Source organism: Apodemus sylvaticus, chromosome 4, assembly GCF_947179515.1.
Source record: "Apodemus sylvaticus chromosome 4, mApoSyl1.1, whole genome shotgun sequence".
NCBI lineage: Eukaryota > Metazoa > Chordata > Mammalia > Rodentia > Muridae > Apodemus > Apodemus sylvaticus.
This window is the reverse complement of record NC_067475.1, coordinates 2,429,053-2,449,559: the sequence shown is the minus strand read 5'-3', so window position 1 is coordinate 2,449,559 and position 20,507 is coordinate 2,429,053. Positions and strand designations below refer to the sequence as shown.

General features: G+C 41.3%; 1 protein-coding gene across 1 annotated transcript in view; it reads right to left on the bottom strand.

The window, feature by feature from the left end:
* Positions 1-1,605: 1,605 nt before the first annotated feature.
* Cth (cystathionine gamma-lyase) overlaps positions 1,606-20,507 on the bottom strand; it is a 32,098-nt gene continuing 13,196 nt past the window's right edge. The window contains exons 7-12 of the mRNA XM_052178470.1: positions 18,164-18,241; positions 16,057-16,209; positions 14,843-14,964; positions 13,035-13,087; positions 4,845-4,983; positions 1,606-2,152 (exon numbers count right to left, since the gene is read on the bottom strand). Of these exons, the coding sequence (XP_052034430.1) occupies positions 2,144-2,152; positions 4,845-4,983; positions 13,035-13,087; positions 14,843-14,964; positions 16,057-16,209; positions 18,164-18,241 (554 nt within the window). The 3' untranslated portion in view covers positions 1,606-2,143. The remainder of the gene's footprint in view (positions 2,153-4,844; positions 4,984-13,034; positions 13,088-14,842; positions 14,965-16,056; positions 16,210-18,163; positions 18,242-20,507) is intronic.

The following is a 20,507-nucleotide window of genomic DNA, read 5'->3' as shown; positions in this document are numbered from 1 at the left end:
GGGACCTGAACTCAGATCTTCAAGATTGCATGGCAAGCACTTTACCAACTGAGCTGTCTCTCAGCCCCTACAAACAGATTTTATGTATTAAGAAATACATAACCCTAACCCTCAAGAGACTTGAGGCCCCGAGGAGTGGGGAAGTCTGGTGGAGTGGAAACATTCTCTTAGAGACTGGGGAGTGGGGGGTTGGGAGGCAGGGGGAGGAGATATGGGATGGGGAGCAGTTGGGTGGGAAGCCCAGGAGGGGGATGAAGACTGGACTATAAAAAAAAAATTATAAAAAAAGAAAGGAAGGAAGAGAGGAAGGGAGGGAGAAAAGGAAGAAGGGAAGGAGGGAAAGGGAGAGGGAAAAGGAGAGGGAGGGAGACAGAGGGAGGGAGGGAGGGAGAGAGGGAGGGAGGGAGGGAGAGAGGGAGGGAGGGAGGGAGGGAGGGAGGGAGAGAAAAAGAAAGAGAGAGACTCAGGAAAAGGATAGACATGCCCAAGTGTGGAGGATAGGACCTCCTCTAGGAAGAGTTGAAGAGGTCTTGACTTATATTTTTCCCAAAAAGGGAAGTTTGAGTGACATTCCTAGAAATCTGTAGGTTTGCAGCTGGAAGAAAGAAAGGCCTAAGGCAAATTTCATTGTGTTGTAATTCTTGATTCTCAACCTACAAGAAGCTCATTTTCTTTCCCATATGTATTAGGTTTCTGGTGCTGTGATAAAACTACACAATCAAAAGCATCCTGGGGAGGAAAGGGTTTGTTTTGCTTACAGCTCTACATCACAATCCATCATTGAAGGAACTCGGGCAATTCAAGTTAGGAACCTGGAAGCAGGAAGTGAAGCAGAGACCATGGAAGAGTGCTGCTTACTGGCTTGCTCCGCAGTGCTTGGTCAGCCTGCCTTCTTTTTCAGCTCCCATCCATCTACACAGGGGTGGCACTGCCCACAATTTATAATGTGATATACAATATATAATATATGTATTATGTGTATATGTATATGTATATATTATGCATTGTATATCACATTATATATTGTAACCAACACATCTCAGCCATGGCTACTGTTTTAGATAGGCTTGGAGGAACTTAATATCAATATCATGGTCACGGCAAGAAGAATTGCTTATAGTGTGTTAATCAGGACACTATTAGACTAGTGCACAATTGCCAAAAACAATTGCCTTCAGCTGTCCAGAGCTACTTTGCCTGTGAAGTCTCCTGTGACTCCTCTCACCTCTCTGTCTTCTTCCTTCTCTGATGCACTACTGCTCTCTGGCAATGGCTGTCTCCAGTACTGAAGTACATTTATTTCAGAGACCTCCTCTCCTAAGAGCAAACCAAGGCTCTGTCCTTTCATTCAAAATGAAATGCTCTTTGAATTAAACACACCTGTCTTATAGTCTCAAGTCACCAGCCTATCTCTCTCCAGCTATAAACCGAGGGTGGGGGGGGGGGGGAAGGATATAATCTGTACCTAATATGCAATTGTTAAACTTTAAGGATAAGAATTACTCAGTTACATTTATAAAAATCAATAGAGTTTGGGGCCTCTAGAGCAGCCACTGGAAATGAAAAAAAACCCAGAAACAGCAAAGGAGTATCAGGGCCAGGTATATCTGAAAATTAGATTTATTTAATAAAAATAACAAGTATCAAGTACAATCTTTAATTACTTAAATTTCACAGTAGGTATTCCAAATATTTGATTTTTATCTTCTGGTAATTATAAAAACCCCCACTTTCAATATTTTTCAAGAAAAACAATGGATTTAAGAGCATTCATTTAATAATTTAACTTCATAAAACATCAATACTAAATTGTGACATTGTAAACATGATTAAAATATCTTAAGCCACTGAAGAAAGAAAATAGAAAAAAAAAAAAAACATAATCCCAAAACAGCACAACTCTCATTTCCTTGGATACAAATATAGCAAAATTACCAAAATGATACTAACAGAACAACCTGTTAGAATTTAAACAGAAGAAAACCCCTGGAATGTTACAGCTGCAAAGTCATAAGGGCCTTAAAATATTCACTGTGAAGTTCTGCCGGTTGCTCCTTAATGATCTGTCCAGTTATTCAGAAGATTTGACCCCTTGGATGCTGCTCCTGATGACAGCACTGGAATGCCAGCTTTGACTCGAAATTTAAGGATGCTGTATCAACAGTGTACAGAAGAAGAAAGAATGTCAGTGATCTCCACAAGATTTGCACATTCACACGTGCCAGCAAAGTGATGCTTTTTTTTAAATTTAATTTTGGTGATAAGGGTCAGAATGGAACTGGGATGGCTCTAGATTGGGGTTGCGGTGGGTGGATGAAGATGTTGGGAGTCAGATGCCTTATACTGTGTAAACCCAAGGTGCTGGAAGGTGCTGCAGATGATGCCAAAAGTGGTCAAGAAGTATGACTCATTGAAATTACTCAGAGAGGTTGATGTCATGCGAGGAGATGTTGGGTGGTTGGGGTTCTTGCTTTCTTAGAGGGGTAAAGACCCGCTGATAAGCTGAACCTAGACTGAGGGGCCAGTAGGTTGGTCATCTTGTTACTCAGGGATTGACAAGCACACTTGCATAAGTACTAATCTCTGGTGAGGTCACTCTTTATAAATATGATGACACCCAGCCACACCATTAGGCACATGCTGGCTGAGAAACACTTAAAAGAAATGCTCAGCACCGCCAGGGAAGTATAAATCAAAACTACTTAAGAGATTTCATTTTACATGATAATGGCCAATATCAATAAAATAATGACAGCTCATGCTGTCAAAGATGTGGAATAAGGGGAACACTCATCTATAGCTGTGGGAGCAAACTTACACCGCCAGTATAGAAATTGGTATTTTGGTTCCTCAGAAAAATGGGAATTGATCTACATCAAGTTAGTTATATCACTCTTAAGACAGATACCCAAAGGACACTCCATCCTACCACAAGAACACTTGCTCAACCGTGTTCATTGCTACTCGTCATAATAGCCAGAAATTGGATACAACTTAGGTGCTCCTCAACAGAAGAATGGATATAAAGGAAATGGTATATTTACACAGCTATAATATGTATTCACTTATATGTGGATGTTCACTGTTAAGTCATTGACAAACAAGCTACAAACTAACCACAGAAGTTAGGTAGAGTGTAAGGGACTAGGGGAGGGGATAGGAAGGGGAAATAGAATAAATAATTATGAATGGAGGCTAGGGCCTGCAATAGAAGGATCACATAGTAAGAGGGAAGGAAGTGGGAAAGGAAGGGAATATAAAAAGAAACAGCATTTGGAATGTAAACAAAGAATATAGAAAATTTAAAAAAGAGAGAAACAGCTAAAATTAAGGGATATTTGAGGAGTTGTATAGAAACCTAATACAATAGAAGTTTCCTATAATGCATACACATATGAATGCAATCTAAATCATCAAATAACAGGGGAAAGAGAGCCCCAGCTGATTATCTCTTGTCACCAAATGAAGTTTCAAGTAACGGAAAGTGGGTTACATAATTGAGTTCTTGACCAAAGGGGTCCCATAAGACCCTCAAACAATGCAGGCTATTGCCAAGGCTATGTGTAGCTCTCCAGAAACTGACAGTAAGGTCCTATTACTTAACAACTTACTGAACATAGATAAGTCGAGCTGATGCCTACCTAGAGCCTTCACCCCTATAGATTAGATACTACTAGAAGGTTCTCTGCATGCTACCAAAGGAGAAAGGTACAAACTCTTTAGCTTACGATGGGGACCTGCCTACAAGATGCACTGGTGCAATAGAATGACAGAGTTTGTGGGAAGAGCCAACCAATATCTAATCTAAGGCCCACTCCATGAGATGGAAGCCATGCCCAATATTGCTTGAGTATCTAAGAACCTGAAATTATATAGGGCAGGGACCCAGGGGAAAGCCAATTACTATTGTAAAGCTAAAAGAACATAGCAGTAAAATGACTCCTAGTGACTTTCTGCTGTATTTGCAGACCAAATACAGCACCAAATCTGATGCTCAGCCATCAGAGAAGTTTCCTCCTGCAGCAGATGGGAGAAAATACAGAGATTCACAGGCAGACAATATGCAGAGTAAGAAACCTTGGAACATTCAGCCCTGGAAAAGGATGTCCTCCATCAAATCTCTCTCCTCAGAGCTCAGGGAACTCTGTGGAAGAGCAGGTAAAAAGAGTATAAGAGCCAGGTGGTGGTGGCACACACCTTTAGTCCCAGCACTTGGAAGGCAGAGGCAGGCAGATTTCTGAGTTCGAGGCCAGCCTGCTCTACAAAGTGAGTTCCAGGACAGCCAGGGCGACACAGAGAAACTCTGTCTCAAAAACAAAGCAAAACAACAAAAAAAATGTAGTAAGAACAAAGCATTAGTTGGTCAGACACTGGCCTTTTGCCCAACCCCACAAACCCCACACCCCAAACAGGGTTTCTGTGCAGCCCTGTCTGTCTTTGAACTCATCCACCTGCTTCTGCCTCAGAGTGCTTGGATTAATTAAAGGTGTTGCACCACCATGCCTGGCAGACCAGACACATTAAAAAACAAAAGAGCCAGAGCAGATGAAGACACCAAGGAATCATGGTCTTTTACACAACAGGTGCTGGCACACACATGAACTCACAGAGAATGCGGCAACACATAGGGCCTGCATGGGTCTGTATCAGATGGGGTCCTAGATGCCTGCTTACTTTTTAACAAGTGACAGAAAGCTCCAATTAGAGGGGAGATGGGATGATCTGGAAGGAGTAGGTGGTCAGGAAACTTTAACCAGAATATATTATATGAAAAAATCCATTTTAAATAAAAGAAAAAAGATTAGACACATACATACATACACATGCGCACACACAAAACTCACCGCTGCCTTCAAAGCTTGACCCAGGTCTTCGAGAAGGTCCTTTTCATCCTCTAGGCCCACAGAAAGTCGGATCAGCGTGTCACTTATCCCAAGGGTAGCTCTGTCATTCTCAGGCACGGAGGCATGGGTCATGATTGCTCTGGAAGAAAATATGAGCAAATTCTATCACTGGATTGTAGCAATGAAGGCATATTTCTAGCTCAGTGTTGGCAGCTATCTTCAGTTCTTTCTGCTCTTATTTTGTCAAATTTATCTCTTCTTGTCATTATTTTAAGTGAAAACTGGCACATTTTATTAACATTACTTATATGTCATAAAAATGAGCTGAAGACAGCAGTCTGGTACCCAGGCAGGGGAGAAAACAACAACCTGTGGATTTAATCACCTGACAGAATAAGGCTTTGCTGAGACCAAATTGTTCCTAGGCTGCTCTTTACCAGAAACATCCTTCTGAGGCAGATTAAGCAGGCAACAGAACTTTTAGTACAGAACTCAAGGAAGAAAGGCGTGAAGAATTTTCCAAACTAGAAGCTGATCATCCTCAACAGGTATAAAATCAGGCTCCCATTCCATCATGGGAGCCCATTCCATCATGCACTGTAAGGAGGACCTCGGAGAAATTTGGTGTGTTCTCCAGACAAACCAACCCAAGAAGTCCAGGTAAGAAGGCTGTGGAAGTAGACTGAGAACCATGCAGAGGGCCCTCAACTCACTCAGACCTAAATCCAATGTGTGCACTGCTGCCAGTACACTTCTTCCCTGTGCCCTTCAAGTGAAACCAACAACCCTCAGACCCATAGAGAAAAGTACTTCCACTGTCTAAGTAAACAGTATCTTCTTTTCTTGCTCTAAGGAAGTTTTTTTTATTTCATTTAACTTTTATGCATGTATATGATTGGTGGGAGGGGCACTGGATGTGTGTGTGGAGGTCAGAGGACAACTTTGTGGAGTCAGTTCTCTCCGTCAACATTTAGGTGGGATTGCCAGGTTTATGCAGCTGTCTTTATCTGCGGAGCCATCTTGCTGGCCCTCTAAGAAGCTTCCAGGTTGTTGTTTTTGGTTTTGGCACGAGCAAGGGTTATTTGAGAAGATGGAACTTCAGTTGAGAAACACCTGGAGGCAAGTCTATGGGGAATTTTCTTAATAAATGGGCTGAGCCCACCCACAATCATTAAATAAGAGGTTCAGCCCAGGGCAAGAGGTCATGAGACTTAAGACAAAATGCTGAGGAAGTCATGAGAAGCAGATCAATAAGCAATACTCTTCCATGGCTTCTCCATCCACTCCTACCTCCAGGTTTCTGTCCTGACTCCCTCAGTGATGAAGGGGTGACCTGAGAGTTGTAAAGGAAAATATACTCTTTTCTTCCCAAGTTGTTTTTGGATATGTATTTATAACAGACAGGAAGTTTTCACACACTAATAGCCTCCTGAAAATGCTCTGTCCCAACAGGTTCTTCCTTCCTTAAGGGAAGGGGCACAGGTCCGAACAGTCCTGGGCCTCAGAGAGTAATACTCTTAGGAATGAATAATATTCCAGGGTCAACAGATGTCTCTACGGGCAGAGACCTGGAAACTGATGGTCTGAATTCCACCTCCAGAATCCATAACATTGTACTCTGATCACATGCATGCCTTGCCATACATGTCCCTTCCCACACACACATATCGTGCTTGCACACACAACAGTAACAAAAATTAAGAAAAACATCCCCTTGGGGGCTGTAGTGGCACAGGCCTTTAATCGTGGTTCTGGGAGGTAGAAGCAGGCATATATCTACGAGCCTGAGGCCTGTCTAGTCTTCATAGTGAGTTCCAGGACTGGCGGAGTTACACAGTCAGTCAGTCTCAGAACAAGCAAGCAAACAAACACCCAAAAGCCAACCAACAAAGTCCTTGCACTCCCTTTCAAGGTAACCTGAGCTTTTGAAGGCCTAGGTATCTTGAACTCACTATGAAGACCAGGTTGGCCTCAAATTCACAGATCCTGTTTCTACCTCCAGAGTGTTGGGAGTAAAAGTATGTAATGCCAGGTTTACCACTACTTTTTCTTTTTAATTAAAGAAATGTATAGCCGGGTACTGGTGGTACATGCCTGTGATCCCAGCACTTGGGAGGCAGGGGCAGGCAGATTTCTGAGTTCGAGGCTAGCCTAGTCTACTGAATGAGTTCCAGGACATCTAGGGCTACACAGAGAAACCCTGTCTCAAAAAAAAAAAAAAAAAAATCCAAAAGAAAAAAGAAAAAAAAGAAATGTGTAATATTGATTGATTTTTTTATAATAAAATAAGACATAATAAGATAAATTAAAAATTAACAGAGAATAGGACAGAACAAACAAAGAAAAGGAAAGAATCGAAGAGATGACATAGGAAACAGAAACCCATTCATTTGTATACCCAGGAACCCCATAAAAACACTAAACTAAACCCCCCACACACACACATACACAAAGGACCTGTAGGTTAAAAATAGAGAGAAAATATATATAAATAAAATAAAAAATGTTTTAAAAGGTAACTTTTTTTAAAGGGAAAAGCATTGACACAACTTTACAAAAGACCCTCTAAAGAGGTTACTGAACTTTTCTGTTGGCCATCTACTGCTTTTTAAATCTACATTACTTTTTAAATGTGTAGAAATTTCATGTAGCTTCCATCTCTCAAGTATTTCATAAGCATCAGTTAAAGTTTACCAAGTTATTTTAATTAGAGAATACTAGAAAAGCATGCACTGTGAGAGTTCAGAAAGTCAACTCTTCGTGGACTGAGGACCACTGAAGGGAGACTTAGTTCTGCTTAGTCCCAATACATGAGACAAGACACAAAACCAAAGTAGAGAAAAGAAAGGAGGAGGGAGAGAAGGAGGAGGGGGTAAGGAGAAGGTGGTAAGAAAGGAGATAGAGAGTTAGAGAGAGGGGGAAGGAGAGAGGAAAGGAGGGAAGGAATATAATGGATGCCTAAAGTAATCCCAGCAGTAGACTTTTTTTTTTTTAATGTAAAATGAGCCAGGGCATTAACTCAGGCGTTTCTCCCGACTCTAATAAATTGAGATTAAGAAAGAATAATGTCCTGAGTAGTTTTGTGTCAACTTGACGCAAGCTACAGTCATTTGAAAGGAGGAAAACTCAATTGAGAAAGTACCTCTATGAGGTTCCAATCTGTAGAGTATTTCCTTAATTAGTGATTGATAGAGAACCCAGTCCATTGTAGATGGTGCTATTCCTGGACTGGTGGTACTGGGTTCTATGAGAAAGCAGGCTGAGCAAGCCAGGGGAAGCAAACCAGTAAGCAGCACCCTCCATGGCCTCTGTATCAGGCCCTGCCTCCAGGTTCCTGCTTTGTTTGAGTTCCTGTCCTGACTGACTTCCTTCAGGGATAGAAGTGTAAGCCAAATAAACCTCTTTCCAACTTATTTTTGGTCATGGTGTTTCACTGCAGCAATAGAAACACTGACTAAGAACCTAACAATACATAATGTTTCTAAAGCTACAGAGTTAACATATGGTATGTTGGCTGGCTGGGTGGCTAACCCAGTGTGCAGACTCTGCCTCCTCTCCTGCATACTGCAGAGCTGTTCCAGTCACAACAGCACTGGGAGGCCCAGAAAGAAGAGTGATCAAGCAGTCAAGCCCTGACCTAAATTTACATATCCATTCTCTTAAACCCAATTCCAAATAAATCAGGAAACATCTATTTAAGGAGAAAGCCTTAAAGCAATAAACACTGTCTTCTGCGAGGAGCAAACAGATTGCACATGAGTGTACTTCAAATCCTGACTTAGACCTATTTCTTTAAACTTCTGACTCTCCTTACAATTGCAAATGGGAAATACATCTGCATACTGGGAAGCACTTTAATACTGATCTTCTAAGACACAGTCATTGATGAATGTGTTCAAAACTATCACAAAAGCATCTCATGAGAGCTAAGCTTGGTGGTGCACACATGCAAGCCAAGCATTTGGAGTTAGATACAAAAGGGTCAGTGATTTCATGTCATCCCTGGCTGCAGGACAAATCTGAGAACAAATGGAGCTGTGTGCCCCACCTCAAAAAAATAAAAACAAACCAATTAACCAAAAGTATGTTCATTGATAACATGTAAACACCAAAAATCAGTGATTCCATGTTCCTTCGCTCATAGCTATAATAAATAGTCATGTTGCTTGGGACTCCAGCAGGACAGGCCAACAGTCAGCAGTAACTAGTGCCCTAATATTAATCCCATCCTACATATGCAGATGTGTTGCAGGAATTGACCGAATGTATCAGAGGTGGCTACACTGTTACGTGCACACACACTCAAGGCTGAGGTCCACCTCAGTTGATCTCCAACAATGAATCTGGAGTAGCAGAAGCCATGCAGGTAGGCTGTGGAGAGCAAGAAAGCTTCCTGGAGCCAGCCCACCATTTTCATGGCTGCAGAGGGTGAATCCCAGAAAGGCATGGACCCAGGAGCTTCCTCCCAGGACTGCTTCTTGCTGCTGCTGTGCCTTCTCATGTTGGTCATTGCTGTATCCTCATTTCTCTGACTTGGTGTGCCTGGGCAAAGAAAGACCCTGTCTGCCTATAGTCTGTTGTAACTGATTCCTGGGCATTAGCACACCCTACTGGGCAAATTTCCTACAGATCAATATGAAGATGAAATTTCATTAAATAAGACTGTTTAGATGATTTAATGATTTTATAATTTCTTATAATGATTTTATAGAACTTCTGAGTTGACTCAAGTAATTTTAAGCCCCTGTAGAATAAAAAGCTGCAAATAGAGTTTTGTGTCATGATCTAATTATACTAGGAAAAGAAAATAGGCTTGGACCATGTAATAAGGATACATGCTCTACTATGTTCATAGCAGCCCTATTTATAATTGCCAGATGCTGGAAAGAACCCAGGTATCCCTCAACAGAAGAGTGGATACAAAAAATGTGGTATATCTACACAATGGAGTACTATTCAGCCATTAGAAACAATGAATTCATGAAATTCTTAGGCAAATGGATGGAGCTAGAGAACATCATACTAAGTGAGGTAACCCAGACTCAAAAGGTGAATCATGGTATGCACTCACTAATAAGTGGTTATTAACCTAGAAAACTGGAATACCCAAAACATAATCCACACATCAAATGAGATACAAGAAGAAAGCAGGAGTGGTCCCTGGTTCTGGAAAGACTCAGTGAAACAGTATTTGGCAAAACCAGAACGGGGAACTGGGAAGGGGTGGGAGGGAGGACAGGGGAAGAGAAGGGGGCTTACGGGACTTTCGGGGAGTGGGGGGGGGCTAGAAAAGGGGAAATCATTTGAAATGTAAATAAATTATATCAAATAAAAAAAAAAAAAAGAAAAAAAAAGAAAATAGGCTTGGAACAAATTTACAGTCAAGGAAACATTTTTTCTAGATTAGGAATGAGGCCACTAATCAGTATAACTAAAGGTCATAAACCAGGAATGAGCAATTTATTATAGGTGCAAGGACAGAAAATAAATGATTGCCTAGTTTATCTATGAAAGACTTCAAAATAATAAAACATAAGACAGATGATTTGTCTCTTGACAAAAACCTCGTTAACGTAAGATATAAAAACTATTGCTATAAACTTATGAATTCGTGGAGCTGAGAATGTTTAGTCAGATATGATACTTAATGGAAAGACATGTAAACAATTATGCTATAACTCCTTAGACCTTATTGACCTATGACATGAACTATTGCTTTAAACTTACTAGCTGGGCGGTGGTGGCTCACGCCTTTAATCCCAGCACTTGGGAGGCAGAGGCAGGCAGATTTCTGAGTTCTAGGCCAGCCTGGTCTACAGAGTGAGTGCCAGGACAAGCCAGGGCTACACAGAGAAACCCTGTCTCAAAAAAAAAAAAAAAAAAACTAAAAAACTAAACTTACTATGAACTTATGGAATGTAAATGTGTTTAGAAAATCATGTAATCAATTATCCCGCAGTAACAAGTCTACCTGATAATTGCTTTTATGGCTATGAGGTAACTTTTTTTTAATCTAGAGAACTATTGTCTCTCTACAGGTAAAAAAAAGCCTGAAGGAAAAAATATAGAGAGGTGGAGCCTTTACCTGCTTCATCCAGATTTCCTGTGTGTGTGTGTGTGTGTGTGTGTGTGTGTTGACTTTTTTTCCCTTTCTCTCTCATCAGCCTCTAAAGTGTTAAAAAGAGCTCAGAGATTCTCTCATAGAGAAGTGCCAGCCCAAGGAATTAAGTTTCTTTTCAGGTACTGGCAGAGCCTCTCAGGAGACAGCTATATCAGGCTCCTGTCAGCAAGCACTTGTTGGCATCCACAATAGTGCCTGCCTTTGGTGACTGTATATGGGATGGATCCCCAGGTGGGGCAGTCTCTGGATGGTCTTTCCAGGAAAAGGGATAACATTTGAAATACAAATAAAGAAAATATCTAATAAACCAAAACAATATTTTTAAAAAAAAAAAAAGTACTCAAATGTTTTCAAATATAAAAAAAAAAGTTTCCTTTCCTAATCCCCTGCTGCTATCAGTCAGAGTCAATAGCCAGGAGTCATCAACTCTGGGCCCAAAAGAGTCAAATAGAGGAGCCAGGACCTAACAGCTTTTGGTCTGTCTGACACTGCATCCCACCTTAGTTCAGTTTACCTGGTGTCAAAGCCAGACTTTGACACTTGGGAGCTCACTGATGCCACTTCCTTGGCATCAAGCCTTTGTCATCTTCCTCTCTCCTTCGCCCCAGCACTGGGATTACAGGTATGCTCCACCAAGTCCAGCTTTCTACATAGCTAATGGGAAGCCAGATTCAAGTCCTTGTGCTTGTGCTGCAAGCACTTGACCTCCTGACCCATTACCTCAGTCCCAACCCACACTATATCTGATGCAAAGCCTCAGGAATGAGTTTGCTGTGTATTCCTGAACCTATCAGCCAAGCTCACTGGGTCTGTCTCCTTGGGTGCCTCTTCTCTAAAATTCTCTGGCAGATACCTGGGTTATGGGGGCTGTGGAATGTCAGGTGAGTTTGGGTATATCTATTCAGATAGCATAACATCATCAAGGATAACTAAGAAGATAAGTGGGTTTGCCAGTATAGGAATTTACCGGTAAACTCCTCTGATTATATCGGGCACAGGACATATTTTCCATTCTCCAGGGAACCTTGACAGCTTTTCTGGGATAAAGTCTTCTAAGGCCCAATGGAGAGATGAGAACATTAGCATAGAACATAGTTACTTCTCTCTCTGGAAGAACTGGGAAAGAGGCAGCATTTGAGAAGGGCATTGCTCCCTCCTTTACCTCATCCTCACAGGCTTAGGACTTAGGAGATGACACATACCTGTGGTTCCCACCCTCAGGAAGCTAAGGTATGTGAATGAACAAATCTGAGTCTGGCTGTGAATACAAATCTGGAAGGAATCTGTGTCTACAGAGACTGGTGTACTGATTGGAATTCAGTACTGTGGAAAAATTGGAATTTTGTAGGATCAGAGACTGTTTATTTTGGGCTAGAGTTAGCCTTCTGGAATAGCAATTCCTTGCCCCTGTATCTGAACATAATATGCTGGTAATAAATAAGACCTCTTAGAAGCTATTAAGATAGCAGAACACTAGCTTCCAATAATCCAAGACTAAGTGTATCATCAATAGCATTTTAGGACTATAAAATGGCTCTCACCATCTCATTGTACCAACAATGTATCTTAAACTTGTCTTGATTTATACCTTTTTCCCCCCCTTCCCTTCTCCCTCTAGCTCCAGTCCCCACTCGCTCTGGCCCCTGCTCACTCCAGCCCATAGGTTTTTTATTTTGTTTCTCATTACGGATGGTTGTGAGCCACCATGTGATTGCTGGGATTTGAACTCATGACCTCCGGAAGAGCAGTCAGTGCTCTTAACCACTGAGCCATTTCACCAGCCCAATTTCTAACTTTCTTTGTTCTGTATAACTATTAAGACCCTGTGAAACTGCTTCCACTTTGGAACATGGAATTTGTGTTAACTTAGTCTGTGTTCCTGGGTCTGTAGTCTTATTCCCCTGAAGATGAGAGCTGTGGTTTTATGTCAATGGGTGAGAGAAGTACTCAGCTCAATGCAGCTACTTAGCCAGAGACATAAAGAAATCAAGGTAAAATAATCAACAATTAAAAATAAAGACTAAGTAAGTGGGATGCAATAAATAACAGAGGAATAGGGGAATACTTACGGAAGCTCAGCCAGACTCTCATATCCTCCCAGGCTCTCCGCTAGAGTAAACAGCTAGCAAAAAAAAACAAACAAAAAAAAAAAAAACAGGAATTTAGAACAGCTGATAATAGTGCTAAATTCTGAAAATGGTGATAGTAACTAAGAATAAACCAAGAATCAGGCAAGATACTATAAAAAAAAAGTCATATTAAAGTTTAAGATGCCAGGGGGTGGTGGCACACACCTTTAATCCCAGCACTTGGGAGGCAGAGGCAGGTGGAATTTCTGAGTTTGAGGCCAGCCTGGTCTACAGCATGAGTTCCAGGACAGCCAGGGCTACACAGAGAAACTCTGTCTCAAAAAAAAATTTTTTTTAAGACAATCCTTTTGACAATTAGATGTACTGTCTTTAAAACATGGAAAGATGCTGGCCTTTGAAGCAGGGGCTGTCATTCTAGCACTCGGGAGACAGAGGAGGAGGATCCCTGTGAGTTCAAGACCAGTGGGACCTTATCTCCGTGAACTTTACAAAGTGAGGGCTGTAGCTCAGTGGAGGAGTGCTTGCCTGGCATGTCCAAGATCCTGAGCTTCATCTCAGCACTACAAAATCAACAAATCAATAAATAAACTGACCAAAGCCAGCCTCCTGCATCATCCTAGATTAAATGATACCTAAAAAATCTGCATGTATCAAATATGCTTAAGACAAATGTTGGCGAGAGTACCACTGAGGAGGCAGAGACAGAAGGACAGATGTTAGTTCAAGGCCACCTGGGTCTACATAGCAAGTATTCGGGTTCTAGACCACAGAAAGAGTGAGACCCTGTCTTTAAAAAAAAGCAACAAATATATACATATTACACTTAAATTAACACCTGCTTTAACTGCCTATGGAGAGGGTTTCTGTAGTCCAAGGTTCCCTTTGGTTTGCACATGGGCTTTCTCATGGTTGCCCAAGTAAAATGATGAGGGGCAGGTCCTACAGAATGGCCACTCTAGGAGTGTTAACTATCGGGTGCCACCGAGTCATGCTCACCAAATTAGTGGTACCTGGAAAGCCTGAACTCTGAAGTCTTCTTGCTCCCACATGCCCTTTCTACCTCTGCCACATGGATACTGACAGGAGATTTGGTCCCTTCAGCCATCAGAACTGTACCCTGTGACCTGCCTGAGTGCCTAGGTGAGGCTGGTTCTACCAAAGCTCATGGGTTGGAGTGCAGGTCCTCAGTGTGATATACCTTTAAGAAGCAGGGCTTGGGGCAAGGCTTTGAGGCCACTGAACCAGGATTCTGCCAGTTGCCATCAGAACAAGCCTGCCCCTAGGTGCCAACGCCCTCCCTGGCTGGTGGCAGCTCTCACTCTCACACACGATGCCATTTGCCACCAGGACTTAAGGAAGGGGTCGCCTAACTCTGAACTTATGCTTTTGGTCTTGAACAGCCAGTGAAATAAATGCCTGTCCCTGGCATTTTGTGATAGAAATGAAAACAGGGTAATAGATCCACTGTTGGGTATTACGGCAAGCAATAAGGACTAAGACTGTTACAGAGCCATAAAATTTACTCCAGATTCTCACTGTTGCCTAGCCTCATCACACACACTTACAGGATCACACGATCCTCCTGCTTCCATATCCCAAATGGCTAGAACCACCTAGCTTAATTTTACTAAATGTCTGAAGTTAATACTATCCTTCTAATCTTAGAGACAGATTTCAGCCAGGAGACCTTTGCTCAGTCTATGGGAGTGACCTGCAGGCACAAAGCCCAGGAGTGAGTGTGAGCCACTGAAAGGAAGTCTTGGAGGAAAACCCGATCTTGAGCTCACCTTTAGATTTTTGAGGAAGACCTGAGCATGCTGCAGAACACCCTTGATGTAGAAACTGACCATCCCTGGGCAGCCCGTGCACTGGCGTTTGGCCAGCTCATGCTGAGGGTGAGAAGGTAGTCCTGCAACCACAGGAAGCAAGCCTCATTCCAGAGCCACACATACAACATCAAGGGAGCAAATTCACTGAGCCTTAAGTCTGCTGCCAGTATGCCTGACTGTGGTTGTAAGTCTTCCTCTCCTGTCCAGCACTGCAGACATCTCTTCTACCTCCTCCCATGCCCTGGCCACGTCTCTTCTCTTGACTCCATCAGCCTGTATTCCCTTCATCCAGGATCTCTGCAGGTCTGGACGCCCTGGTTAATTGCACCCTTCTGCAATTCCTTAATGTATTTTAGGAACACAATGATGTATTTTAGGAATTGATGTATCTTTGTGAGTGCAAATGTATTTATTTTATTAATATTACATACCTATTCCTAGGGAAAATCCAGGCCCAATAGTTATTGGGTACCTCTGGAAATACTCAACCATGAACATTAAACAAGTGCTATCCACTGCCTTGGGCATAGAGCCCTTCTGTTTCCCTGTGTCCAAAATGTACTACACCAAGCAGTGTTCACCAAATGGCAGGTAGAGATCCAAGCTCATGTGCACTTCTACTTTGGCTTACCCAATTTCCTTGAAGATAAAACTCTGACCTACCCTGTACTCATGATCCATCCTGTGCTTACAGGATCTAAGAACAAGGCTGCATAAGCCCATGGCAGCTTACCTGTTGCTACCATAAAGTCAAGGGGAAACAATAAGTCTATGAATCTACCTGAAAAGGTTGGTGAATTGAAAAGAGCCTGAGGATAATCCTGGTACATCAAGTCTCAGTAGTACAAACTTATGTCAGATTATAGTAAGAGCTAGTTGTTGAACAAGTGACTGGCAGGGCCATCAGCCAATTAACATGAATTATCCTGTGATGGAGTATAGAGAAGCCTCAGAAGCATCTCACATGTGAAGCTCTTCTTAACACCTGACATTTGATGCCTTCAGGCCAACATCTTGTCTATCCACACACCACCATGCTCATTCCAGAGCCTGACACAAAGTGACAATAACCAATGAACAATGTAAAACTACCCAAAAACAGAAACTCACAAAGAATGACCCATATAAAGTCTTAACCTAAACAGAGCTGTCTAGAACTCAGGATGACATACCAGGATAAATAACCTTTTCTACCCGGGGATTCGACTCCAGGAAACGGGCCACTGCCATCCCGTTCTTGAAATGTCTCTCCATCCGGACCTGCAGTGTCTTCAGGCCCCGGCAGCAGAGGTAACAATCAAAAGGAGAAGGAATTGCTCCGAGTGCTAGAGAGCAAACAAAGCTTGGATTAGCTTGGAGGTACCATCGGGCTTAAGGAATCCTCTAGTTGCTCTTTTTCAATAGAGTGGCTCAAAAAAATCTAGCTATGAAGCTCAATGTTTGTTTTAGGAAGGAGCTGCTATGTTGAACTGGAAGTGGAAAATGGAACCAACAATAAGCTGAGAGAAATATGTATTAACACAAAGAAATGGAAGCCAAGGTGAGGCTGTCAGCCCCGAGAAGATGGTCCTTTATGATTCAGTGATGAGACCCTCCACATAGTGTGGGCCCCACATCTTTGAGAAACACCTCAGTTCTTTACAATTTAATGATATGACACATCAGATAGTGTGGGCCTTCATATCTTTGAAATGCATGACAGGGAAAACTGCAGTATAGTCATGATTATTGTTACACAATCTACTGACTAACAGTATAGCTTATTTCTGCTCTTAAAGATTTTATTTTTATAAAATAAATATAAATCTTTTATATAAGATTTATATAAATAAATATAATGAATATAATGAATATAAATCTTTTATAATCATTGTTGTGCACATGAGTGCAGTGCCTACAGAGGCCAGGAGAGGGAGTCAGATCCCCAGAACTGGAGTTAATGATGCTTGTGAGCCTGACATGTGGTACTGGGAACCGAACTGGGGTTCTGGTAGCTACTGAGTTATCTCATTCCTACTTATTTATCAAGCAGCCAGTCAATTACCCTCCTTAACCCCTTTGCTTACTTTAGGAGTGATTTCCAGAAGAATATTTTAATTTTTAACTATCTCTGTCTTGCCAGGCGTAGTAGCACATGCCTTTAATCCCAGCACTTGGGAGGCAGAGGCAGGTGGATTTCTATGTTCGAGGTCAGCCTGATCTACAGAGTGAGTTCCAGGACAGCCAGGGCTACACAGAGAAACCCTGTCTTGAAAAAAAAAGATCTTTTTGAGTAACTAAAAATATTCATTCCTTAAATATTCATCCCTTAAGTTCCAAAAACAATGAATTCATGAAATTTTTTAGGCAAATGGTTGGATCTGAAAAATATCATCCTAAGTGAGGTAACCCAATCACAAAAGAATACACATGGAATGCAATCACTGATAAGTGGATATTAATTAGCCCAGAAGCTCTGAATACCCAAGGCACAATTAGCATAACAAATGACTCCCATGAAGAAGTAAGGAGAGGGTCCTGATCCTGGAAAGGCTTGATCTAGCATTGGAGGGGAGTATCAGGACAGAGAAAAAAGAGAGAGGTGATTGGAGAATGGGTGAAGAGAAGGTTTATGGGACATATGGGGAGGGGGGAACTGGGAAAGGGGAAATCATTTGGAGTGTAAACAAAGAATAAAAATGTATTTTCTTATATAAAAAAAGAAGTCATTAAATCTTGCTGCGATCTGATTCTATTTATTTCTTTGTTTATTTACTTGAGACAGAGACTCTCACTTTGTAGCCCTGACTAGCTTGAACCTTACCATGCTTTAGTCATAAAAGTTCACTATGCTACAACTCTATTTATTTATTCATTTGTTTGTTTATAAGAGACATAGTGTGCTGGAGCTCTCTATGTAGACCAGGCTACATAGAATTCAGAGATCTTTCTGCCTATTATTAGGTGTAACTATGTTTTTATAACGTTTTCTCTTTCTCTCTACCTAAATGTGTCACAATGTTTTGTGGAAGTACAAATATCAAGTGTAGTCTCTGGTGACATAACACGAATCCAGACTTAGAGGGCTGCAGAGACGGCCCAGTACCCAAGAGTGCTTGCTGTACAAAAACAAGGGCCTGAGTTGGGATCGCTGCACCCAAGCAGAAAGCTGGGCCTGGCTATGTGCACCTGTAATGCTAAACCTATGCTGGGCAGAGACATGAGGATCACTGGGGCTTAGCTACAGTGTCCTGCACACACACACACACACACACACACACAAGCTTTTTGACCACTTACAGTTCTGCAGGAAACGAAGCCGGTTATTGAGGTCATCAGAATTAACTGACACTAACCCCATGACAACGTCACTGTGGCCTAGAACAAAATAAGAACATCACCATCAACAACTCATGTCTATTTTTCATTTCATAATTTCCAAAACTGTCAGGAGCTATCTAGGGTAGGCTAACGCTAGCAGATGGCCTTCCTGGAGGTGGCCCATCATCTTTGCATGGCTTACAATGGGTGAGCTCTGAGAGGTAAGGTTCCAAGAGATTTCATTCCAGAATTGCTTCTTATAGCTAATATTTCTTTCCTGTCATTATTCCATAGTTTAATGATTCCTGGACTTTAGCCTACACTTTTGAGAAAAATTTCTGCAGATCAACATGAAGATTAACTTTGATGAACTAATGCAGTTTAGATGAATTAGTGATTTTGTAGAATTCCTGATTTGGTTCAAATAATTTTGGGAAGAAAGGTTTAAGAGATGGTATAAGTTGTTTCACTAGAAAAATGTAACAAAGTTAGAAACAAGAATAAACTGTGCCATTCCTCATAAATAGTAAGTAAAGTCTACATAATAAGAAATACAATGAGCAAAACGAGGAAAGGGGATAGCATTTGAGATGTAAATACAGAAAATATCTAATAAAAATGTATTAAAAAGAAAAGAAAAAAGAGAAGAGAAGAGAAGAGAAGAAAAGAAAAGAAAAGAAAAAAGAAAAGAAAAGAAAAGAAAAGAAAAGAAAAGAAAAGAAAAGAAAAGAAAAGAAAAGGAGATACTCGGGAAATCAGTCTGCCGGTTCCTCAGAAAATTGGACATAGCCCTATCTGAGGGCCCAGCTATACCACTCCTGGGCATATGCCCAGATGATTCTCCAACATGTAATAAGGACACATGCTCCACTATGTTCATAGCAGCCAAATTTATAATAGCCAGAAGCTGGAAAGAACCCAGATGTCCCTCAACAGAGGAATGAATACAGAAAATGTGGCGCATTTACACAATGGAATACTCAGCTATTAAAAACAATGACTTCATGAAATTTTCAGGCATATGGATAAAACTAGAAAATAAAAAAAAGAAAAACAATGAGCTTTAATAATTACACTAAAAAGAGATGTAGGCTTGGGGTGAATTTGTGCTCAAAGAACACCATTCAGGTCCGAGCATAAAGCCACAAGTGTGCACTATAAGGCAAGGGCATGTAAAAACTTTGAATTTATGAGTTTACAGTATGAGACACTGTTTTGAAATTATTATTATTATTATTATTATTATTTTGTTTTGTTTTTCAAGAAACGGTTTCTCTGTATAGCCTGGCTGTCCTAGAACTCACTCTGTAGACCATGCTGGCCACAAACTCAAAAATCCGCCTGCCTCTGCCACCCAAGTGCTGGAATTAAAGGCATGCGCCACCACCACCCGGCTTGTTTTGAAATTATTATTGGCACCTTCCCATAACTCCCCTTTTATGTAACATTTTATCCATGAGGTAATTCTTTCTTAGAGAGAAAGTTTTGTCTAAAAGTATAAAAAGGCTGACAGCAATAAAGAATGGTGGTGCAGCACACACATTGTGTGTGTGTGTGTGTGTGTGTGTGTGTGTGTGTGTGTGTGTGTGTGTGTTGTCTGTGTGAGGACTTCTTTTCTTTTTTCTCTCTGGTTCAAAAAGAGTTAACAAGCTCTAAGCCTCTCACCTGGCCAGCAAGAGGCTCCTGGCTGACTCCCTAGAGAGAGGACCACTAGCAATAAATCTTTTCCATAACTTCCCAGAGCTTATTTAAGCATAAAGTGTGCTTATTGAAGCACAGAACAGTTTCCAATAGTTTCAAACTCCCAGCATTTAATAAAGCATAGAGAGTTAAAGAGAAAAACCAGCAGTTTCCAGCCACAGAATAAGCAAGAGAGTGTAAAGTTTCCAGAGGTCATATACTTTGAGTTCCCAGTACATTAGAGAGAGTTACTATGTGAAGATTTGCCAGTCTAACCTTTGTCTAACTGAACTGCAAAAAACAAACAGGCAAGCCCCTGGCACCAAACCATGATGTCTCTTGAAAAAAATCATAAGCAAAAAGCCTTATTTGATCATTTAGGTGCGCTTTATCCAGTTTATAGCAGTGACTATACATAAATCAGTAAAATAAAAATCACATAAAGAGTCATTATCTCCAAACTACCACCAAAATGGACACACAGTCCTTCACAGTAATGCAGTTTTGTCTATGAGAAATGAAATTCAGAGTGTGGTGATGTGCAATTTTCACCCTAGCATCTGGGAAGTAGACATAGGAAGTTCAAGGCTAGCCTTGGCATGTAGTGAGTTCCATACTAGCCTTGGCTACATTAAAATCAAAA